Source organism: Nelumbo lutea, chromosome 1, assembly GCF_056320005.1.
Source record: "Nelumbo lutea isolate HS-2025 chromosome 1, American lotus-T2T, whole genome shotgun sequence".
Taxonomy (NCBI): Eukaryota; Viridiplantae; Streptophyta; class Magnoliopsida; order Proteales; family Nelumbonaceae; genus Nelumbo; species Nelumbo lutea.
The window spans coordinates 133,749,069-133,766,593 of NC_142684.1; the positions used below are offsets into that span (position 1 = coordinate 133,749,069).

Below are 17,525 nucleotides of genomic sequence, written 5' to 3' on the forward strand. Positions count from 1 at the left end.
ACTAAGAAATCGTGGTTGAGTCTCACTATGCTAGGCAAAGTGCCGACTTCCACAAGTACTGTGATCCTTCCCAGGGGCCTAACTTCCTCTCGCTGAAGCCTACCAGGGGGTGTTCGCGGGCTTCAGGTCGCTCTCTTGGAGCTGAAGTTGGTCGAAGGCTGCTTTGAAGAGGATGCCTGCTGAGCTGCCTGAGTCGACGAGGATGCACATGACTTCAAAGTCATTGATCTTCATCTTTATGACGAGCGCATCATCATGGGGGTAGTGGACCCCGCGCGTGTCATTTTCTGTAAAGAAGATTGGGTCTTCCATCCTTGGCTGCTTCAGGGGGTTCTGTTCCTCCCTGGCACCCTCGCGAGCTGATGTCTGAGCTGCGGATGAGGTGCAGCCCGCCACAATCGATCCTCCGACTATCATGTGGATGGTCCCCCGAACTGGTCTCTCTTCAGGGGGCTGCTTCTGCAGCTGTTCTGCCTGCCTGCTGGACTCGGGAGTGTCTCTACTCTGCTCCCCCTGTTGACCTGTTTTATTATTGTTATTATTTTGTACAAAATTTCTCAGATACCGGCGATGGATGAGCTCCTCTATCTCGTCATGGAGGTTTTTACAATTCTCGGTGTTGTGACCGTGGTCTTTATGAAAACTATAATACAAATTTTTATTTCTAACATTAGGGTCTGCCTTTAGCCGAGGTGGCCACTTCACATACGAGGCATCCTTGATTGCCATGAGGATCTCGGCCCGCTTCGCGCTGAGGGGCATATAGTCCCTTGCTGCTGCTGGAGCTCGGAAAGGCTGATTTGGCTTTGCCCCCCGAGCTTGGTCCTTCTTCTTCTTGCTGTCACCCTGAGTTGGGGGCTCCGATTCCCTTTCCCTTTTCTCAAGGGTTTGCTCGCCCTTCTGGTTGATCTCTTCCTTCATCCCAAGAAATCGATCTATGAGCTTGAGAAACTCGGTCACGGTCTTGGGCAGATTGACAATCACGTGCCACTTGAACTCTTTGTGGGTAATACCTCGCTTGGTTGCAGTGAGGCGAACTGCGGGGTCCAGATCGGGTATTTACAGACAAGTGTCATTAAACCGCTTCATGTAACTCCGAATTGACTCCCCTTCCTTTTGAACTATGCCGATGAGGCTTTCTTGAGTTCTTGGGCACCTCTTGCTGGTGACAAAGTGGGAGGTGAAAACTTGCACGAGTTGCGCCCAATTTCTTATCGAACCGGGCGCGAGGTTTTGGTACCATGTGCGGGCTACCCCTTTGAAGGTGGTGGAGAAATCCACACACATACAGGATTCACTCGCTCTTGCCAAGTGCATATGGGACTGAAAAGCGTCCACATGATCATTCAAATTGAAGGATCCATCATACTTGTCCAGTAGAGGGAGCTTGAAGTCTCTTGGCATGGGGACAACAAGAAGTTCTGGAGACAATGGGGAAGGAACTGAGAGGAGAGGAGTAGCTTTTACTTCCCCTAAGCTCACCTCCTCTTTACCTTTGAGCTCAGGCAAGACACAGGTAGCAGTTCGGCGAGCTCGCTGGCGTCTTCGCTGTTGCTTTGTCGGCTCAACGTTGGTGTTTCTTGCTTCAGTGTTACTGAGCTCGATGGGCTCGAATTGCTGGTGGTAGCTCTGAACTGAAGGGCCCTGCTTGGTGTCTGCGGCTAGGACCTCAAATGAATTTTCTGTGAGTGGGAGCTCGAACTACGAGTGCTAGGGCGATGCGGGCTTGGCTGGCTAGGAGGCCCCTGACCTGCCCACATGCTGTGAGGCGGGGGTGGCTGGCCCCTCCTTTCTGCCATAAGAAGACACTTGGTTCTTGGAGAGATCCTGGGCTTGAGAGGCTTCTCCTCGGCGATGTCGTTCGCTCCAGCGGGAGGGCTTGGCTTGCTTTGAGGTTGGATGCCTAGGGGAAAGCGGCTACTGGGCCTGAGGCAAGGAAGGGAACTGTTCCTGATACTGGTACTGAGAGACCTGATGTAGCACTTGTTGCTGGTAGAGTTGGAACTTTTGGAATTGCTACATTTGACCTTGCATGGCTCGCATGCACTACACTAGGTCTTCCAACTGATTCTGGTTGGTCACTAGGGGCACAACCGAAGGTTCAGCAAAGGTCGCTCTAACCGTGGAAGGGAGTGGAGCATTCACGGGTGCCAATATGAGAGGCACATTCGCTGGGGATCCCGTCTACAGAGAGGGGAACGGTGAACTATCCGATACAGACAGTGGGAAGCTAGGGTTGGTCTCCAGAAGCGTTCTGGTTGGCACCACGCCCAGCATTGCTGGAGGAGACCATGAATGCTAAGTTCTCAAAGGGAAAACGTAGAAACTTAGAGGAAGGCTTTTTTGAAGCATTTCCCACAGACGGCTCCAAATGATGTTACGCAATTCGGGCACTCCTAACTGGCAGCTAACTGACTCCTCACTGGCAACGGACGTTACTTGAGAAGAAGACGGTGAAGGATTCCCGGGGGACTTGCCCGGTGGGAATACTCCGATGCTTAAGTTAGAACACTGGAGAAAGCAGTAAAGAGTGTAGGTCGCGCTAGATCACTGAGTTAGCTCGAGAGAAAGTTTGAGATATTGAAGATAAGATATAAGGTATTCGAGAGAGAGCCCTTCCCTTCAACTAGGGGGCTCTTTTATATGAGCGTTCTTGTCAAATCATGCATAAACGCCACTAGACCTCTGTCGCAGCCATTATCTACCAGGCAACTGTTGCAGAGTACTACCCAATCGGATGAGTGACACGTCTTGTAAGGATAGAAACGCCACCATCTGTCGAGAGACGTGGGCGCAGTCTTGTCGGACTGGCAGGGACTGCGCCATCGGTCAGGAGACGTGATGCAGTTTGACGAGTATGGTCTTGTTAGATAGAAGCTTCCTGAAAACATCGCGTCGCTTAGTAGCGAACTATCCCGCAATGAGCTGCCTTGTAGCGAGCTCCTAGGGGTACTTCAAGGTGATTCCTCTTAAGGGTTCCTTTGGGGCAGTTTTTCTGTCTAAGCATTGGAGTGAGCTGGTTATCCTAGCCTGCAAGCTGGGATAGACTGTCTTGGAGAATTCCCTTTCAGTACATCGAGGGTCCTTGAGCTCGCGTTGTAGCGAGCTCACCCTATGGTGAGTTATGACGCAGGGAGCTGCCCTGAGGGCCCGTTACTTAGTCGCGGTCAGGCTGTTGTGCTGAGGCATGTCCACGTGCCACCATCCCCAAAGGGTCGAGTCAAATCACCCTCCATCAGTACCTATGGTTGGCTCGAAATGCTACTACATTCCGTGCAGAGGTTTGGAATCCCGAATTGTTGCTCATTCTTTGGTTGGAGTTTTGCCTAACCATCAATAATCTCATGCTGTGATGGTTCCAACCCTCCTCGCAGATGGTGTAAGCCACCAGTTGGACAGGTTAAAATTAACTTCAACGAAGCCACTTCTCCAGTTTGGTCTGCTACTAGATGTATCATTAGGGATCATCTACAATCTTTGATTTATGCTCGGGCTGTGCCATTTAGTGTGTGCTTTGCCTTGAAATCTGAGGCTTGTGCTCTGTTTGAAAGTCTTCATCTTGCAATATCTAGTGGTATTTCCAAGGCAATTTTTAGTTGCGCTACTCTCATTAAATTTTTGTTGGAAGATTCTGATAATCCTTCGTGAGTGCCTAACACTCATTCATAATTGATGCTGCGCAATCTGGGCACTCCTAGCTAGCAGCTGACTGGCTCCTTGCTTGCGACAAACAGTAAAGAGTGCAAAGAAGGATTCCCGGGGGACTTGCCCAGTGGGAATACTCTGATGCTTAAGTTAGAACGCTGGAGAAAGCAGTAAAGAGTGCAAAGAAGGCTAAGAGTGTAGGTCGCGCTAGATCATTGAGTTAGCTCGAGATAAAGTTCGAGGTATTCAAGATAAGATATCAGGTATTCGAGAGAAAGCCCTTCCCTTCAACTAGGGGGCTCTTATATATGAGTGTTCTTGTCAAATCGGGCGTAATCTCCACTGGACCTCTGTGGCAGTCATTATCTGCCAGGCCTGCGTAGGTGACCGTTGCAGAGTACTACCCAATCGGATGAGTGACACTTCCCGGAAGGACAGACACGCAACCATCTGTCAAGAGACGTGGGCATTCTGATGGGTACAGTCTTGTCAAATAGAAGCTTCCTGAAAACATTGCGTTGCTTAGTAGCGAGTTGTCTTGTAGCAAGCTATCCCGCAACGAGCTGCCTTGTAGCGAGCTTCTAGGGGTACTTCGAGGTGATTCCTCTTAAGGTTGATTTTGGGGCAATTTTTCTGCCTAAGTATTGGAGCGAGTTGGTTATCCTAGCCCGCGAGCTGGGATAGACTTTGTCTTGAAGTATTCCCTTTCAATACATCGAGGGTCCTCGAACTCGCGCTGTAGCGAGCTCACCCTATGGCAAGCTATGACGTAACGAGCTGTCCTACAGGCCCATTACTTAGTCACAGTCAGTATGTTGTGCTGGCTTGTTACCTGTACTGAATTATGTCCATGTGCTACCATCCAAAGAGATCGGGTCAAATCACCCTCCATCATTAATTGCAAAAATAAGGCAATTTATTCCTTAGCTAAGTTTGAGTTGTCTTGTAACTCAAGTTGTACCTAATCATCTATACCGGAATTCTTGAAAAAAAAATTATAAAAGAAGAGTTTACTGAGATTTCTAACGAAAGTTAGGCCTTCAAGCCTTTTTCTCCAAAAAAAAACCCTCAATATAGGCCCCATGTATTTTAGGAGATTTGAAGCATCATAGATTGATAATTTATTCCACAAACCGCAACATAATTAAAATGTTTATCTAATGGAAATTCCATCCCACCGCGAATGACCGAAAGAAAATCAAAATCTCATTTTTTTTCTCAATCAAAATGAGTTATTCCAATTCCAATTCCAGATCCTATTCCCGCAAACCAAACAGACAATGAAATTTTATGTCCCCATTATAATTGGACTTATAACCATGACGGCTCTAGATTTTTTTTTTTTATTGAGTGAAATGGCAGCTCTATACTCACTGTCTTTTGACGAACCAGTAATCGATTGGTGAAGACAGAATAGTGATTTATCATAATTTACCACAAAAAGACAAAACAACAAGTCATTCACCTCAGTCATTTCCGCCAGCATCAAACAGTTACCTAGGCTATAAAATACTTTATACTTTTGGTTGTATTTAACAGGGGCACTGTTGTCTTTTCATTGATTCGAATTGGTAATACAGGTGGACGAACGATTCTTCCTGGTTTATTTAGGTATTTGGAAAGAAAAATTCCAATCTAGTGGCCTACTACAGAGGATTCACTTTTACGAGTGTAGAGCAGGGGGTCAGGGGGGAGCTTTATACGATGAGGCTGAGGTGAGGATACCAATACGAGCACGGAACACACTCGGGAAAGCAGGAGGAAGGAAGGTCGGGAAGTCTCGCAATACAAAGCACTGTAGGAGGACGGCGGGTGACTTCAGATTGTCGTCACGCGCGATCCCTGCGAGATCTCTCGGTTGCCGAGCTCTCTCCCCCCCTCTCAGAATTCCATTAACAAACATTTTTCTTTCTCTCAGGATATGAAAACGAAAAGCTTTTTTTGCCTTTTGATTTCTGTTCCAGGTCAACCATACTCCGGTTCGCCAAACCCAAAACCAAAAGAATCGGACGCTTCAACTGCTGAACCGCAACTCGAACGTTTCCATCCTCTGCACCTGGTCCGATCTGGCCGGTCTGACCGGACCAGTCCGGCGACTGCTGCCGCTGCCGGTGAAAAAGAGAGGCGTTGCATGAAGCCAAAGTTTTTACTTGGGAGAAGATCATGGGGGCGATATTTTGGTTTTACTTGGAAGAAGCTTGACACCTAGCTAACACCTTGAAACGGGAAAGTTGACAGATGCTATTTTCGTCTACTTATTATTAAAACGTAGATTGTATAATTTGTAAATGCAGGAAACAGAGAGGAGAGGAGAGATGATAATGGAGAGAGAGAGGAGTGGCAGCATGCAGATTGACGAGATGATTTGATGTAAAGCTGCATGGTTGCATCTCAAAATCCGAGCATTGACGCGTCAAAATCTGGGAACGTCAATCCTTTGATGGTGATGGATGGATCGACGGGGGTGATAGATGGATGGATGGATGCATGTATGAGTGGAAATATAAACATTTTTTCTTAGGACAAGGGGACAGAAAAGAAATAGAAAAATTTAACTAATTTTTGATGGCTGGCCTTGGAGAGGAAGCGCAGCTTGACTCTTCATAATTTTCTCTTTAATTTGGAAGAAACCCATTAATTTAATTATAAGGGAAATTTAAATAATAATTAATTATTCTGAGAAAAATAATTAAGGATTCGATTACTTGTTTAAATTTGATTTCTGAATACAACAAAATGCATAATATAGGCTGTTTGTTTCTGAGATGAAGTACTAAGGTTCACGGTTGTTCAGATTTTTCTTTCTCTTTCCAATTTATTTTCTTGACTCTTCTATAGTCCATCATTCAAAGAATAAAGTTGAGTTGATGGTTTCATTAATTTATGATTTTGATATATAATAATTTATCTATGAGGACCAATCAGCGAATCAGATCTCCCTCCCATGATCAGAACTGTTGAAGATCAGTGATAATAAACACTTGGAGTCATCTGCCCATCGATCTAAGAACTACACATCAATCTGATTGTAAAATGGTTAACAGTTGATCATTTTATTGTCTAATTACTCCTGTTAATAGAGTTTTATGAATAAAAATGACAAAAGAACCAGATTTTAGACTCTGTAAAGCAGCATAAATCTCTTATTTGAGCTTGTAAAGAGAGGAAAATGAGAAGAAAATACAGTGTGAGAGTGGCAGAGAGAGAGAAAGGAGAGGGCCGTGGATTTACCTTGTCTCTGTCGATTCGATTATTTAATCTGGTACTGTGTGCCTGACGGATGAGATATGAAGCAGCCTTATCGATTCACGAACAAATCCTTCTCCTCCTCCTTAACTCGTCGTCTGTCTCTCTTTTTCTCTCTCTCTCTCTAAACTACTTTCTGTTCTCGCTTTCGCTTTCTTCACTGACAGAGAAATACCTGCACACTTCCTCACGCACGCACGCATACTCAAAGCCAGACCCCCCCCCCCCCCCCATCAAACCCTTCTCTCTCTCTCTCTCCAGAGATGGATATGATAAGGGCTGCAGCTGCAGCAGCAGAAGCACAGAAAGCAGACGAGTACAGAGCAGAAAACGCAGATTTTCCAACCAGATCATACCTTATTATTTCGCCTTCCTCCTGCCACTCAATTCATCAAATCCGTATGAAACCCATATAACACTCCTGAAGCGCACCCTCGTCGCAACACCTCGCAAAGCAAGGAGACAGCCACCATCTCAGCTCTTCTCTATCTCTATAGGCGGCTCACTCCCCCGATCATGCAGTGAAGCGCTCTCGTTAGCTCGTGCTTTTGCACCTGGGTTTTGGTTTAAATTTGTTTCTCTTGTTCGTACTTCTGTTATTCGTTCTAGATTTTAATGGGTACGCTATAGTGAAGGCCTTTGTTCTTCTCGTCCTTACGTTTCTTCTGCTCTGCACTTACGATCCATGGAAGTTTTGAAGTCTTGTATCCTATTTTCTTGATTTTTCTGTTCCTTTCAACTATCTCTGGAAGCTGTCCCATCCTCGGAATTCTTAGAAAAGTTAATTCAATTCTCTGCCTTCCACTCAGTAGCTTAAGCAGTTCAGCTTGGTTCTGCAACTAGGGTTAAATGGATAGCTACCACACTTTGGACAACAGCAACGCGCATTTGCCGCCTGGCTTCCGCTTCCACCCGACAGACGAAGAGCTCATAACATATTACCTAGTTAGGAAGGTCCTTGACAGCAGCTTTACGGGCAGAGCCATTGCTGAAGTTGACCTCAACAAATGCGAGCCATGGGAACTTCCTGGTATATGCAATTTTTTTTCCTGAAACCCATCAAGCTTTTGGCTTTATATACCCCTAACGTTGGCACTGAAAAATAAATGTTGCAGAGAAAGCGAAGATGGGAGAGAAGGAGTGGTACTTCTTCAGCCTGAGAGACCGAAAGTATCCTACTGGACTTCGAACAAATAGAGCTACTGAAGCTGGGTACTGGAAAGCCACCGGCAAGGACAGGGAGATCTACAGCTCTCGAATGTGTGCACTTGTGGGAATGAAGAAAACTCTGGTGTTCTACCGGGGAAGAGCTCCAAAGGGGGAGAAAAGCAACTGGGTCATGCACGAATATCGCCTTGAAGGGAAGTTTGCCTACCATTACCTGTCCAGAAGCTCCAAGGTTTGAATCCCTTGATCTCTATCTTCACCCCTTAAGATTCTTTCCTTGCCTGTTTCAGTGTTCATTTTATGTGGTTGTGATTTACTTGTTTGATAACTTTGTGGCTTGAGGATGCTATAGAAACTACCTGATTAACTATGGGTGGTTGTACTTTCATTAATTCTGAGACTGGTACGTGTTACAGTTAGTTTTTTCGTTGAAGGAGGTTGCACTCAGATTCTACTTCGTTAGATCTGTTACACCTCTCTTGTGGTCTTAATTCTGACAGTGGTAGGTTTTCCAGTTGGTTTCAGCCCACTGGAATGCAACCATGGCTCTTGTGATCGATTCTGCCAGGACATTTTCAGTCAAGTTTTTCAACCAAACTTAACAGTTTGGATGGATAATTTCCTGCTTTTAAGCTTGCTTTTGTGATGATTTTGGTTTTTAACGCTTTGGTCTTTTATCCGTTTTCTGCTTTCAACATTCTGTTTACTCATACCGCATCCCGTGAACGTAGGACGAGTGGGTGATCTCTCGGGTGTTTCAGAAGACTGGCGGTGGTGGCGGCAACGGTGGTACTAGTGGAGCGAAGAAGAACCGTGTTGCCTGTGGCGTTAACCCCTACACTGAAGTTGGGTCTCCGTCCTCGACCTCTCTTCCCCCGCTGCTCGATTCGTCTTCCTACACTGCAACTACCGGCGTCACTGACCGCGAGAGCTGCTCATACGACAGCGAGAGCGTAAGGGAGCACGTGTCCTGTTTCTCCACCGTAGCTGCAGCAGCTGCTGCCGCCGCCGCGGCCACAAATTTCAATCAACAACCACAGTACCACTTGTCCTCACCGGCTTCCATCATGAACGCCGCTGACTTAACCGCCCGGTTCGGAAGGAATGTAGGACTCTCGGCCTTTCCGAGCTTAAGGTCTTTGCAGGAGAATCCTCAACTGCCGTTCTTCTCGTCTATTTCGCCGATGACAGCGATATCTGGCTCCCAGAACCATAACAACGACCTGGGCGGGTGCAGTTCGGCGAGAAACTGGCCGGAATCTGAGCCTCAGAAGATGGAGACAAGCCGGATGCCTTTGGGGGCCACCGAGCTCGATTGCATGTGGACTTACTGATCAATCTCTCTCTCTACTACTGTTATTTAGAAGACTTTCCTTTTTCTAGGGTAATTATTATCTTTCTAAGTATAAGATGATCTGATGATATATGACGGATATGTATGTTCATGAGTTCATCTTCTGAATGTCTTGGACTCTTTTAGCTGTCAAAGAATGTCCTTGGTTCTTTTCTGATTCTCATTAGATGTAATCAAAGCTGCTGAACGACGAAAGCTAGTTACTCCTCTAGAGATGTCGACCTATCATGTTAATTATTAGCTATCATTCCTTTTCTCTGAGCTCTGATATTTGCAGTGAATCAGTGAGGATCCCAAGCTAAGATTCGTAATATATAGTGATTTCATTCATGTTACGGTTAAGTTCATCATGAGTTGCATGAGATAGACGGTAGTAGGCTCAGGGCTTCTGCCATAGCTGCGAACAGATACAAAGGAAGAGGCTGAAAAGTCTCATCTCAGGAGTCAGGGCTCCATCTCTCTATGTACTCCATTTGGGTCTACTGTAAACATGACGAGAGTAGGGCTCAAGGATTCTGTATATATAGCTGAGGGCCTGTGCAGTGAGCACAGACATGAAGGGGGTTAGGGAGGTTGGGAGAGGCTGTCAAGCCTCGGGGCTCCATCTCACAACTAGACGATTTGGTTCCACCGTAAACATGATCCTGGCCGTTCAATCATAAAAAATTTTGCTAGATCATTGTCATCACTTGAGCTGTAGTCTAGTCTTTCTTTCTCTGATTATTAGGATACTCAGATGGGTTTAATTAACTAGTAGCTAGGTTTGTTTTATATTAAAACATGCCATGTTTGAAGCTTTGAATATGAATCCGAACTCCTCATCGTAGATAGCATGAATGATCTACATGAGCAGAGTCCGCAGCTACTGGAAATTGCAGTGAAACACAAATTTGGCAAGAGCCTGAAGACGATGATAATGTGAGTGTACGAAGCAGAAAGCTGATGCATGAAAACTATCTAATTGATTAGTTCCCTTCCCACTTCCCACAAACGGGTTGCATGGGGTAAGGTTTATTGAGTAGATAAGATCATCCCAGGCATTTCAATTGTACGGTTGGGGTAGCGTGTATGCTCAATGTACGGTAGAGATGGGTTTTCATCAATCGGCACATGGGGCCTCTCATGGATGAGACAAGGCATACCATCAGATGGGCCCTGTCATGGGGTACCACGTATGATCTCCATTGGGTTGCTTGCTACACGTTTTGTTGTCGGATGCTTCTTTTGGGTGAAAATGAACCGCTACCTTCCCACGAGGGACTGGTTGGTGTCCGAAAAAATTCTTGAATTTAGAGTGGTGGAGTGGGAGCTATTTCGAGTGTGTGGGTCCGTCCATGGACACAGAGTGGAGAGCACGCGTTGTTCACAGTTAGCATTTTAGTGTAAAGCCTCTCATGTTTGGGAGGGTTTGAGTACTTGTGATAATGAAACTTAATGGGTTTTATCCATGGTTTATGCATGAAAGGATCACCGTTCCAGAACAAGTTAAAAGGCTAAGCTCCAAAGACTAAAACGCCAAAAGCTGGAATGGGTTTATCTGAATCTGGGCTATGGCAGTTTGGCCGAGTTTGTGTCGGTGGGTGAGTGATGATTTGTCTCTATGGATACTTGGGTGGAGGAGGCTTGCTCAGGTCTGAGACTGAGAGAGAGAGAGAGAGAGAGAGATAATGGGTACTTGGGTCTGGTAATTTGCTGCTTTACACAGAATGTAACCATGGAGGGATCATAAAAACAAAGACAATTTTCCATGGTTCTGTATGCTCATCAGCAAGCTCTCACCGACACGAAGCAATTAATTCATGTTGATCATCAGTTGAAGACAGCACCGGCCGGGCTAGGGTGAAGTGCCCATTTTGCCGTGAGCATCGAAGATATGATTCAGTTCGGGAAATGGCCGAGGGGCCTACCTTTGCCCACTCTGCTCCTATCGAGGGAACACTGTCATATTGTTTTATGTATGAGAGGCAAGTAACCCATGTAATAGCTTCCTACTTTGCTTACAAAAGCATCCAATAACTTAGTGGGAAAGTCGCTCTTTCTTTCTGCTCTGCCTCTGAAATCTGGAGGGATCTGCAGACTCATTTATGGTCGAACAACAAGAGCTCATTTAGTTTAAGAAGGTCCCAGATAAAGAATATTTCGTAGGTAGCAAGGCATTGTCTTCACTCTTCATCACATCCTTGATGAGCGTCTTTGCACGTATAACAATGGGAATGGATCCTTTTTGCCTTGTTGCCTGCAGAGTTGCTTCTGAACCTTTTTGTTCTTGTTGAAATAACTGTGAAGATTAATTAACTGAACAGTAATTAAAGGTTTGGTGCAGAAATTCAAGACAGGCATTGCTTCAAATATCTGGGGTTGATGATCATTTTCGGAACCAACAACACTATGTTTATGACATTCCACTTCTTTGACATGAATCGGTTAACTAGGGCTGCTCTACTGATGATGATATTGGAACTTCATACTATTTTTGGTTAGTGGACTTCGAGGATCAGGTTGAAAGCAATCGGATGAGAAAACTTTCGGTCCTAATAAATTGTATGTACAATCACTTTTAACGGTGGATGATGAATCCACGCCTCTTGTTTTTGTCAAAATTTTCCAATGCTAAATCAGTTGGCTTTAAATCCACCGTGAAATGTTGACAGTACCTAAAATTTAACAGGAGCGAAAAGTTTTCTCCAATTTGATAGGATTTCAGATGTTAAAACAAAAACCAGTGTTCCCAAAATTATTGATAAATATAAATTAAAAATAAAATAATAGATTTTATGTAAAATATAATTATATTGTTTATCTAAAAAATGTGTTTTATACACAGATACACACATGTGGAACAGTCTGACCCATTTGATCTGGACCATTGAACCAGTGACTCATGATACAAAGAGAAAAACAATTCGACCTTTGGGTGAGTTTTTAAAACGTTGATAATATGTTTATATTGCATTTTTTGTATTATTTATTTTTTTATAAGAACACATGTATATATGTGATGAAAATAGTTAAAGAAAATATCTGCCATCAGTTTGTATTTCCTTTATATAAATTGTTATATTTTTAAAATTTTAATAAATTAAATCGGATCAGATTATATTCAGATATTCAACATTATTAATGGATTAGAATTCAAATTTATGTTTATATGATCCAATCAAATGTTTGAACTATATATAAGATCAGATTTGGATATACCCTAATTTAAATCCAATCCAATCCCCTTGTATCCCTAGTTATTTCCTATTAGGAAGAACTAATTAAAGTATGGGAAGTGAATAACTTAAAAAAAAAAAAACTTTTTTCAGTTATTTCTGCTTTGCACATGAAGTAGACTATTAAACATAATGTTGGTCTCGACTATTGGGTTATAGGAGTGGTATACTGGGTACGTCATTAGCCTTGGTCATTTTCTTGATCATGCAATTTTAACGATAGCAAGTTTTGTTGTAAGACATCCCTTGTACCAAGGAAGCCTACGTTAAAGCGCAATAAGATAGGCTTTCACCAAGGTTTCAGCTGGGGATAGCTCATCCCCCTCCCCTAACCCCCATTCTTTGAACCTTACTATGCATGGTGCCTCGGTGGTCCCTGTATCCTATCACTAACAATCTGACATACCAATCACACTGATTAGGTCTAGTGTATAGCACCTGACCCCCCTATGGGGCTAAAGCCACTTCACCAACATTAAAAAAGAAAAAAATGTTATTCTACCTTATTTTTTCTATTGATCTCTCTTTGGGGGGCCTCTTTTTATGGATTTTGAGAGGGGGAAAGTTGTTGAATGAGATTTTGGTTTCCATTGACCAAGAATTTCATGTTTATTTTTTTCATATTAATGTGAGGGTTAAGGAAGTTTATTTTCTTAGGTATCACTTAACCAAGTGGGTAAATAACTTTCTCACTTAAGAGGAATGTTGCTAACATTTGAATGAGACAAAAATGCCCCTTTTAATAATGAATTTTTATGATTAAAATGATCATTACATTATTTACCTGAGAAATAAAAGAACATGAGTAAATGCACTTACCCGGGTAAATGTTTCTCAAGAAAAACTTACTTAGGTAATTGCATTTACTCATGTAAATAACTTATGGAAAAGTGAACGGGGCCTTAGTATGTTTTTTTTTTAGGTCTATCCCTCACCCTTTACCACCTGAATTGCATTTAGGTTTCGTTCTTTTTTGATAAGTTACTTTCTCGAGTAAATGCAATTACCTGGGTACATTTTTCTTGAAAAACACTTACCCAGGTAAATGTATTTACCCATGTTTTTTTATTTTCCAAGTAAACAAAGGAAATGACCATTTAGGAGCATTTTTGTCCCATTCAAGTATTGAAAACTTTCTCCCCTATGTGGGAAAGTTATTTACCCACCTATGAGATGAGTGCTTGTTACTCAGGTAAGTGATACCCAGGAAATTAAATAAACTTTCCCTGGTCCCTACATTTATCTGAAAAGAGAACATATGATTCTTGGCTAATAGGAACCAAAGTCTCATTGACCAAGTTGCCCCCTTCTCAAAATCCAAAATAAGAATACCCCCTTGGATTTATGAGAAAAAAAGGTTAGAATTAAAGGGTCAAAATTATTATCTTAATTTTATATCCTTGTACACTTTCACTCTTTCATGGGAACAAGTGGAGGACCATGGCTAGCCAATGGAAACACTGTCACACAATCTATCAAACATAGGTATATGATTTTATTATTCTCCCTTTCTATGTAAATCCGGACAAAATGAAAGTGTACCTAATTTGGATTTGTTGTACTATGATTCATACTCTACACGATGTAAGATCTGAACTTTTTATCTCATTTTCATCCATTTGCTTTTGCAAATATTTCACCCCAAAAACTAATGAAAGATTTGATGAATTTGAATCTACTACACCTTGTTTTTTTCTCTCTTGCCCTTTGCTGCACTAGCTAGGCATTAATCAGGACTCTGGATCTGCTACAAACAAGATGTGCACAGTGCACCGTAAAACCCAACTAGAAGTATAAACAGCAGTTGCGCGCCGGTACATCTCGTAGTAGTATGGATGGCTAACATGTTTTACTCTTGATTGGGCACACTGATTGCTTAGTGCAATAAGGGCAGGAAAAGAAATGAGACAGATCCTGACACAACATCTTCCTCCTACTTTCATCATTCTCTCTCATAGAAAGTGGAGACCACATTATTTTGCTTTTCATCTTTCTCTTATAAACAAACAACTTTCTTTTTCTACTTTTATCTTCTTCTTAAAGTGGAGATCACATCATTTTACTTTCAATTTCAATCTTCCAAAACAAACAAAACAAAATAATTCTGATACAAAAATAAACCAGACTTCGACTCAGCCCATTTGCACCCTCATGCAAACAAATGAAGCCCTATTATTGTGACAACCAGTCCAGAGTTCCTACCACAGTACTCTTGCCCATAAGATACTCCAGCCACACATCTCACCTATGACCACATCGATCAAACACAACATACTAGTACTGGGCGTGCGGCTGTAGTGTTGCTTAGACCTGAAAAAACCGACCCAACCCAAAAAGAATTTGGTTCGACTCAGGGTTGGACCAGAGGTCACCACTGGGGCACTGAGTCACCTCTTTTCACACTAGTATTTTCAAACCAGCATCGGCTCAGATGGTTGAACTTTTTTTAACCGATGGATATGTAAATCCATAATTTTGGTAATAAAAAAAAAACGTTGTCTTCATCAAAGACCAGCTGAACGAAGCAGTTCAACCATTGACCTGTCTGAAACATGGTCCAATTCTAGCTTGAGTATTTAGGATTGGGGTCTAACCTTTGCCAATTCAGCCCAAAATGACCTAAATCTGCCTTGAATTGAATCGCCCCACCCAACCTGATTGCTAGGTCTAGTCTTGTGGGAAGAAATAGAATCTTGTTGGCTGGAAATGTGGTGTCTGATATGATAACATATTGGTACTTGTATAGCCATATATAGTTGAAATACTAGGTTCTGTTTATTTGCAACTTTAGGCTCACTTGGGAAAGAGTACATATACAAGTATGTATAGTACAAATACATACAAAATAATACACACTACAAGGTTTTGCACTTTAGGCTGCGTTTGGAAATAATGCAAATGGAGTGTAAATCCCAATTTGCACTCTAGTTCATTTTTGCCTGTATTTGGCAACATTACATTTTTTCATTGACAAATGACAGATCAATGCATATTTACATTGATAAAAAGATGTAAAAGTATATCAATAAAAAAGAAGTAAATTTGCAATCAAATGGGTTTTTGATAAAAAAAAAAGGCATATACTTTATTGGAATTCCTATTTGCATCCATTTCGTTAAAAAGTTTGTTTGGTAAGAAGTTAAACTTGTCAATGCAAAATTAATCCAACTTTGCAATTTATATGAACCGTTTTACACTCTACATATTTGCATTCACACATATTTGCATCGTTTTCAAACATAGCCTTACATATTTGCACTGTACATATTTGTATTTGGAAGGAGTACAAATACAAATATGTAGAGTGCAAAACCTTACATTTCGTATTATTTTGTATGAATTTGCACTGTACAAATTTGTATTTGTACTCTTTCCAAACTAAGTCATAGGCTCGATTTCGAAAGAATACAAATACAAATATGCACAATGCAAATTCATACAAAATAATACAAAAGATAAGGTTTCAAACTCTATATGTTTGTATTTGTACTCCTTCCAAACTGAGCCATAGGCCCAGTTTTGAAAGAGTACAAATACAAATATGTATAGTGCAAATGCATAGAAAATAATATCAAATACAAGGTTTTGTACTCTACTCCAAGGCTCAGTTTGGAAGGAATACAAATACAAATATGTACAGCATAAATACATATAAAATAATACAAAATATAAGGTTTTGCACTTTACATATTTGCATTTGTAATTTTTCCAAACTTAGCTGTAGGTTGTGTTTAGTTGCAATGCAAATAAATTTGCACTGATGTAAAACTATGATAGTACAAATGATTTGAATGTAAATTCTGACTTATTTTTGTTTCAACTTTTAACTTATTTTGTTTGCTTGCAGTACAAATGAAGTAAATTATGACATGAAACGGAATAAAGTAAAATCCAAAACAAAATTAAACGAGAATTTGCATTTATTTACATTTGCACCCCTATGCATTTATACTAGTGCAAATAAAATTGCACTACAACTAATCACAGCCTTAAATAAAATTTTCACTGATGCAAATGTACGGGAGTGAAAAAGGGTTTAGTGTATAAATTCTCTGATTTATTTTTGTTTTTGCAAGTAAAAATGGAAGTAAAATGATGAGGTCCCCACTGCACATGAAAGGGAATGAAAGCCAAAGTCTAGGGAAAGGTTTCTTGTTTGGAAGGAGCAAAGTACCAAATAAAATTTGGCAGTCATAGCCTTGCCGGACTATCAGCAGGGTTCTCCCAGGTGGCATATTAATTCACCAAGTAATCCTTCCAACACCGATGCTGTTATAAAGAGTATGTGGATAGAGCCCTCCATGATCAATATCTTTCAGTCCTTTTAAATTATAGGTACAAATTACAATCGCTTTTAATAGTGGACGATGAATCCACGCCTCCCTTATTTTTATTAAAATTTTTTAATGTTTGATGAGATGACTTTGAAAAAAAAAAAAGAGAGAAAATTCTCAATTAGTACTGTATTTTGGGTTTAGTGTCATTCTGGTCTTAAAATTTTCAAGATATGACAATTCAGTATCTACTGTTAATTAATGGTTAATCAGTCATTAAGTGGCATTTAGAAAAGACACAAATGCCTTTTGAGTGTCATCTAATTTTCTTTGTCAACCATTCAAACATTAACAAAAAATTAATAGTCTCAAATCATTGACTCTTCTACTCAAGAAAGTTGGGGTCACTAGAATGCCCACTCAAACATAACCCTAATTTTCTTAAATTGAAAAGGCAAAGATTTGGGACTGTTATGTTTTTGTCAACGCTTAGATAGTTGATAAAGAAAATCAAATAACACTTGAAGGACATTTATGTCTTTTTCAAATGCCACTTAACGGCTGGTTAACAGTTAAATAATGACAGATACTAGATAGTTACGTTTTAAAAATTTGGGTACTAAA

General features: G+C 41.7%; 1 protein-coding gene across 1 annotated transcript; it reads left to right on the forward strand.

Moving 5' to 3' along the window:
• Positions 1–6,807: 6,807 nt before the first annotated feature.
• Positions 6,808–9,623, forward strand: LOC148877690 (protein CUP-SHAPED COTYLEDON 2-like). Its single transcript, XM_088945678.1, has 3 exons — positions 6,808–7,921; positions 8,007–8,290; positions 8,790–9,623. Exons 1-3 carry the CDS (start codon positions 7,741–7,743, stop codon positions 9,390–9,392), a joined length of 1,068 nt encoding a protein of 355 aa, XP_088801804.1. The 5' UTR covers positions 6,808–7,740; the 3' UTR covers positions 9,393–9,623.
• Positions 9,624–17,525: the final 7,902 nt, after the last annotated feature.

Bases quoted from the DNA above. Each gene is read 5' to 3' on its own strand.
- LOC148877690 (XM_088945678.1), top strand. From the start codon at position 7,741: ATGGATAGCTACCACACTTTGGACAACAGCAACGCGCATTTGCCGCCT. The intron at 7,922-8,006 runs GTATATGCAATT...TAAATGTTGCAG, and splicing joins CGAGCCATGGGAACTTCCTG to AGAAAGCGAAGATGGGAGAG. The intron at 8,291-8,789 runs GTTTGAATCCCT...CCGTGAACGTAG, and splicing joins ACCTGTCCAGAAGCTCCAAG to GACGAGTGGGTGATCTCTCG.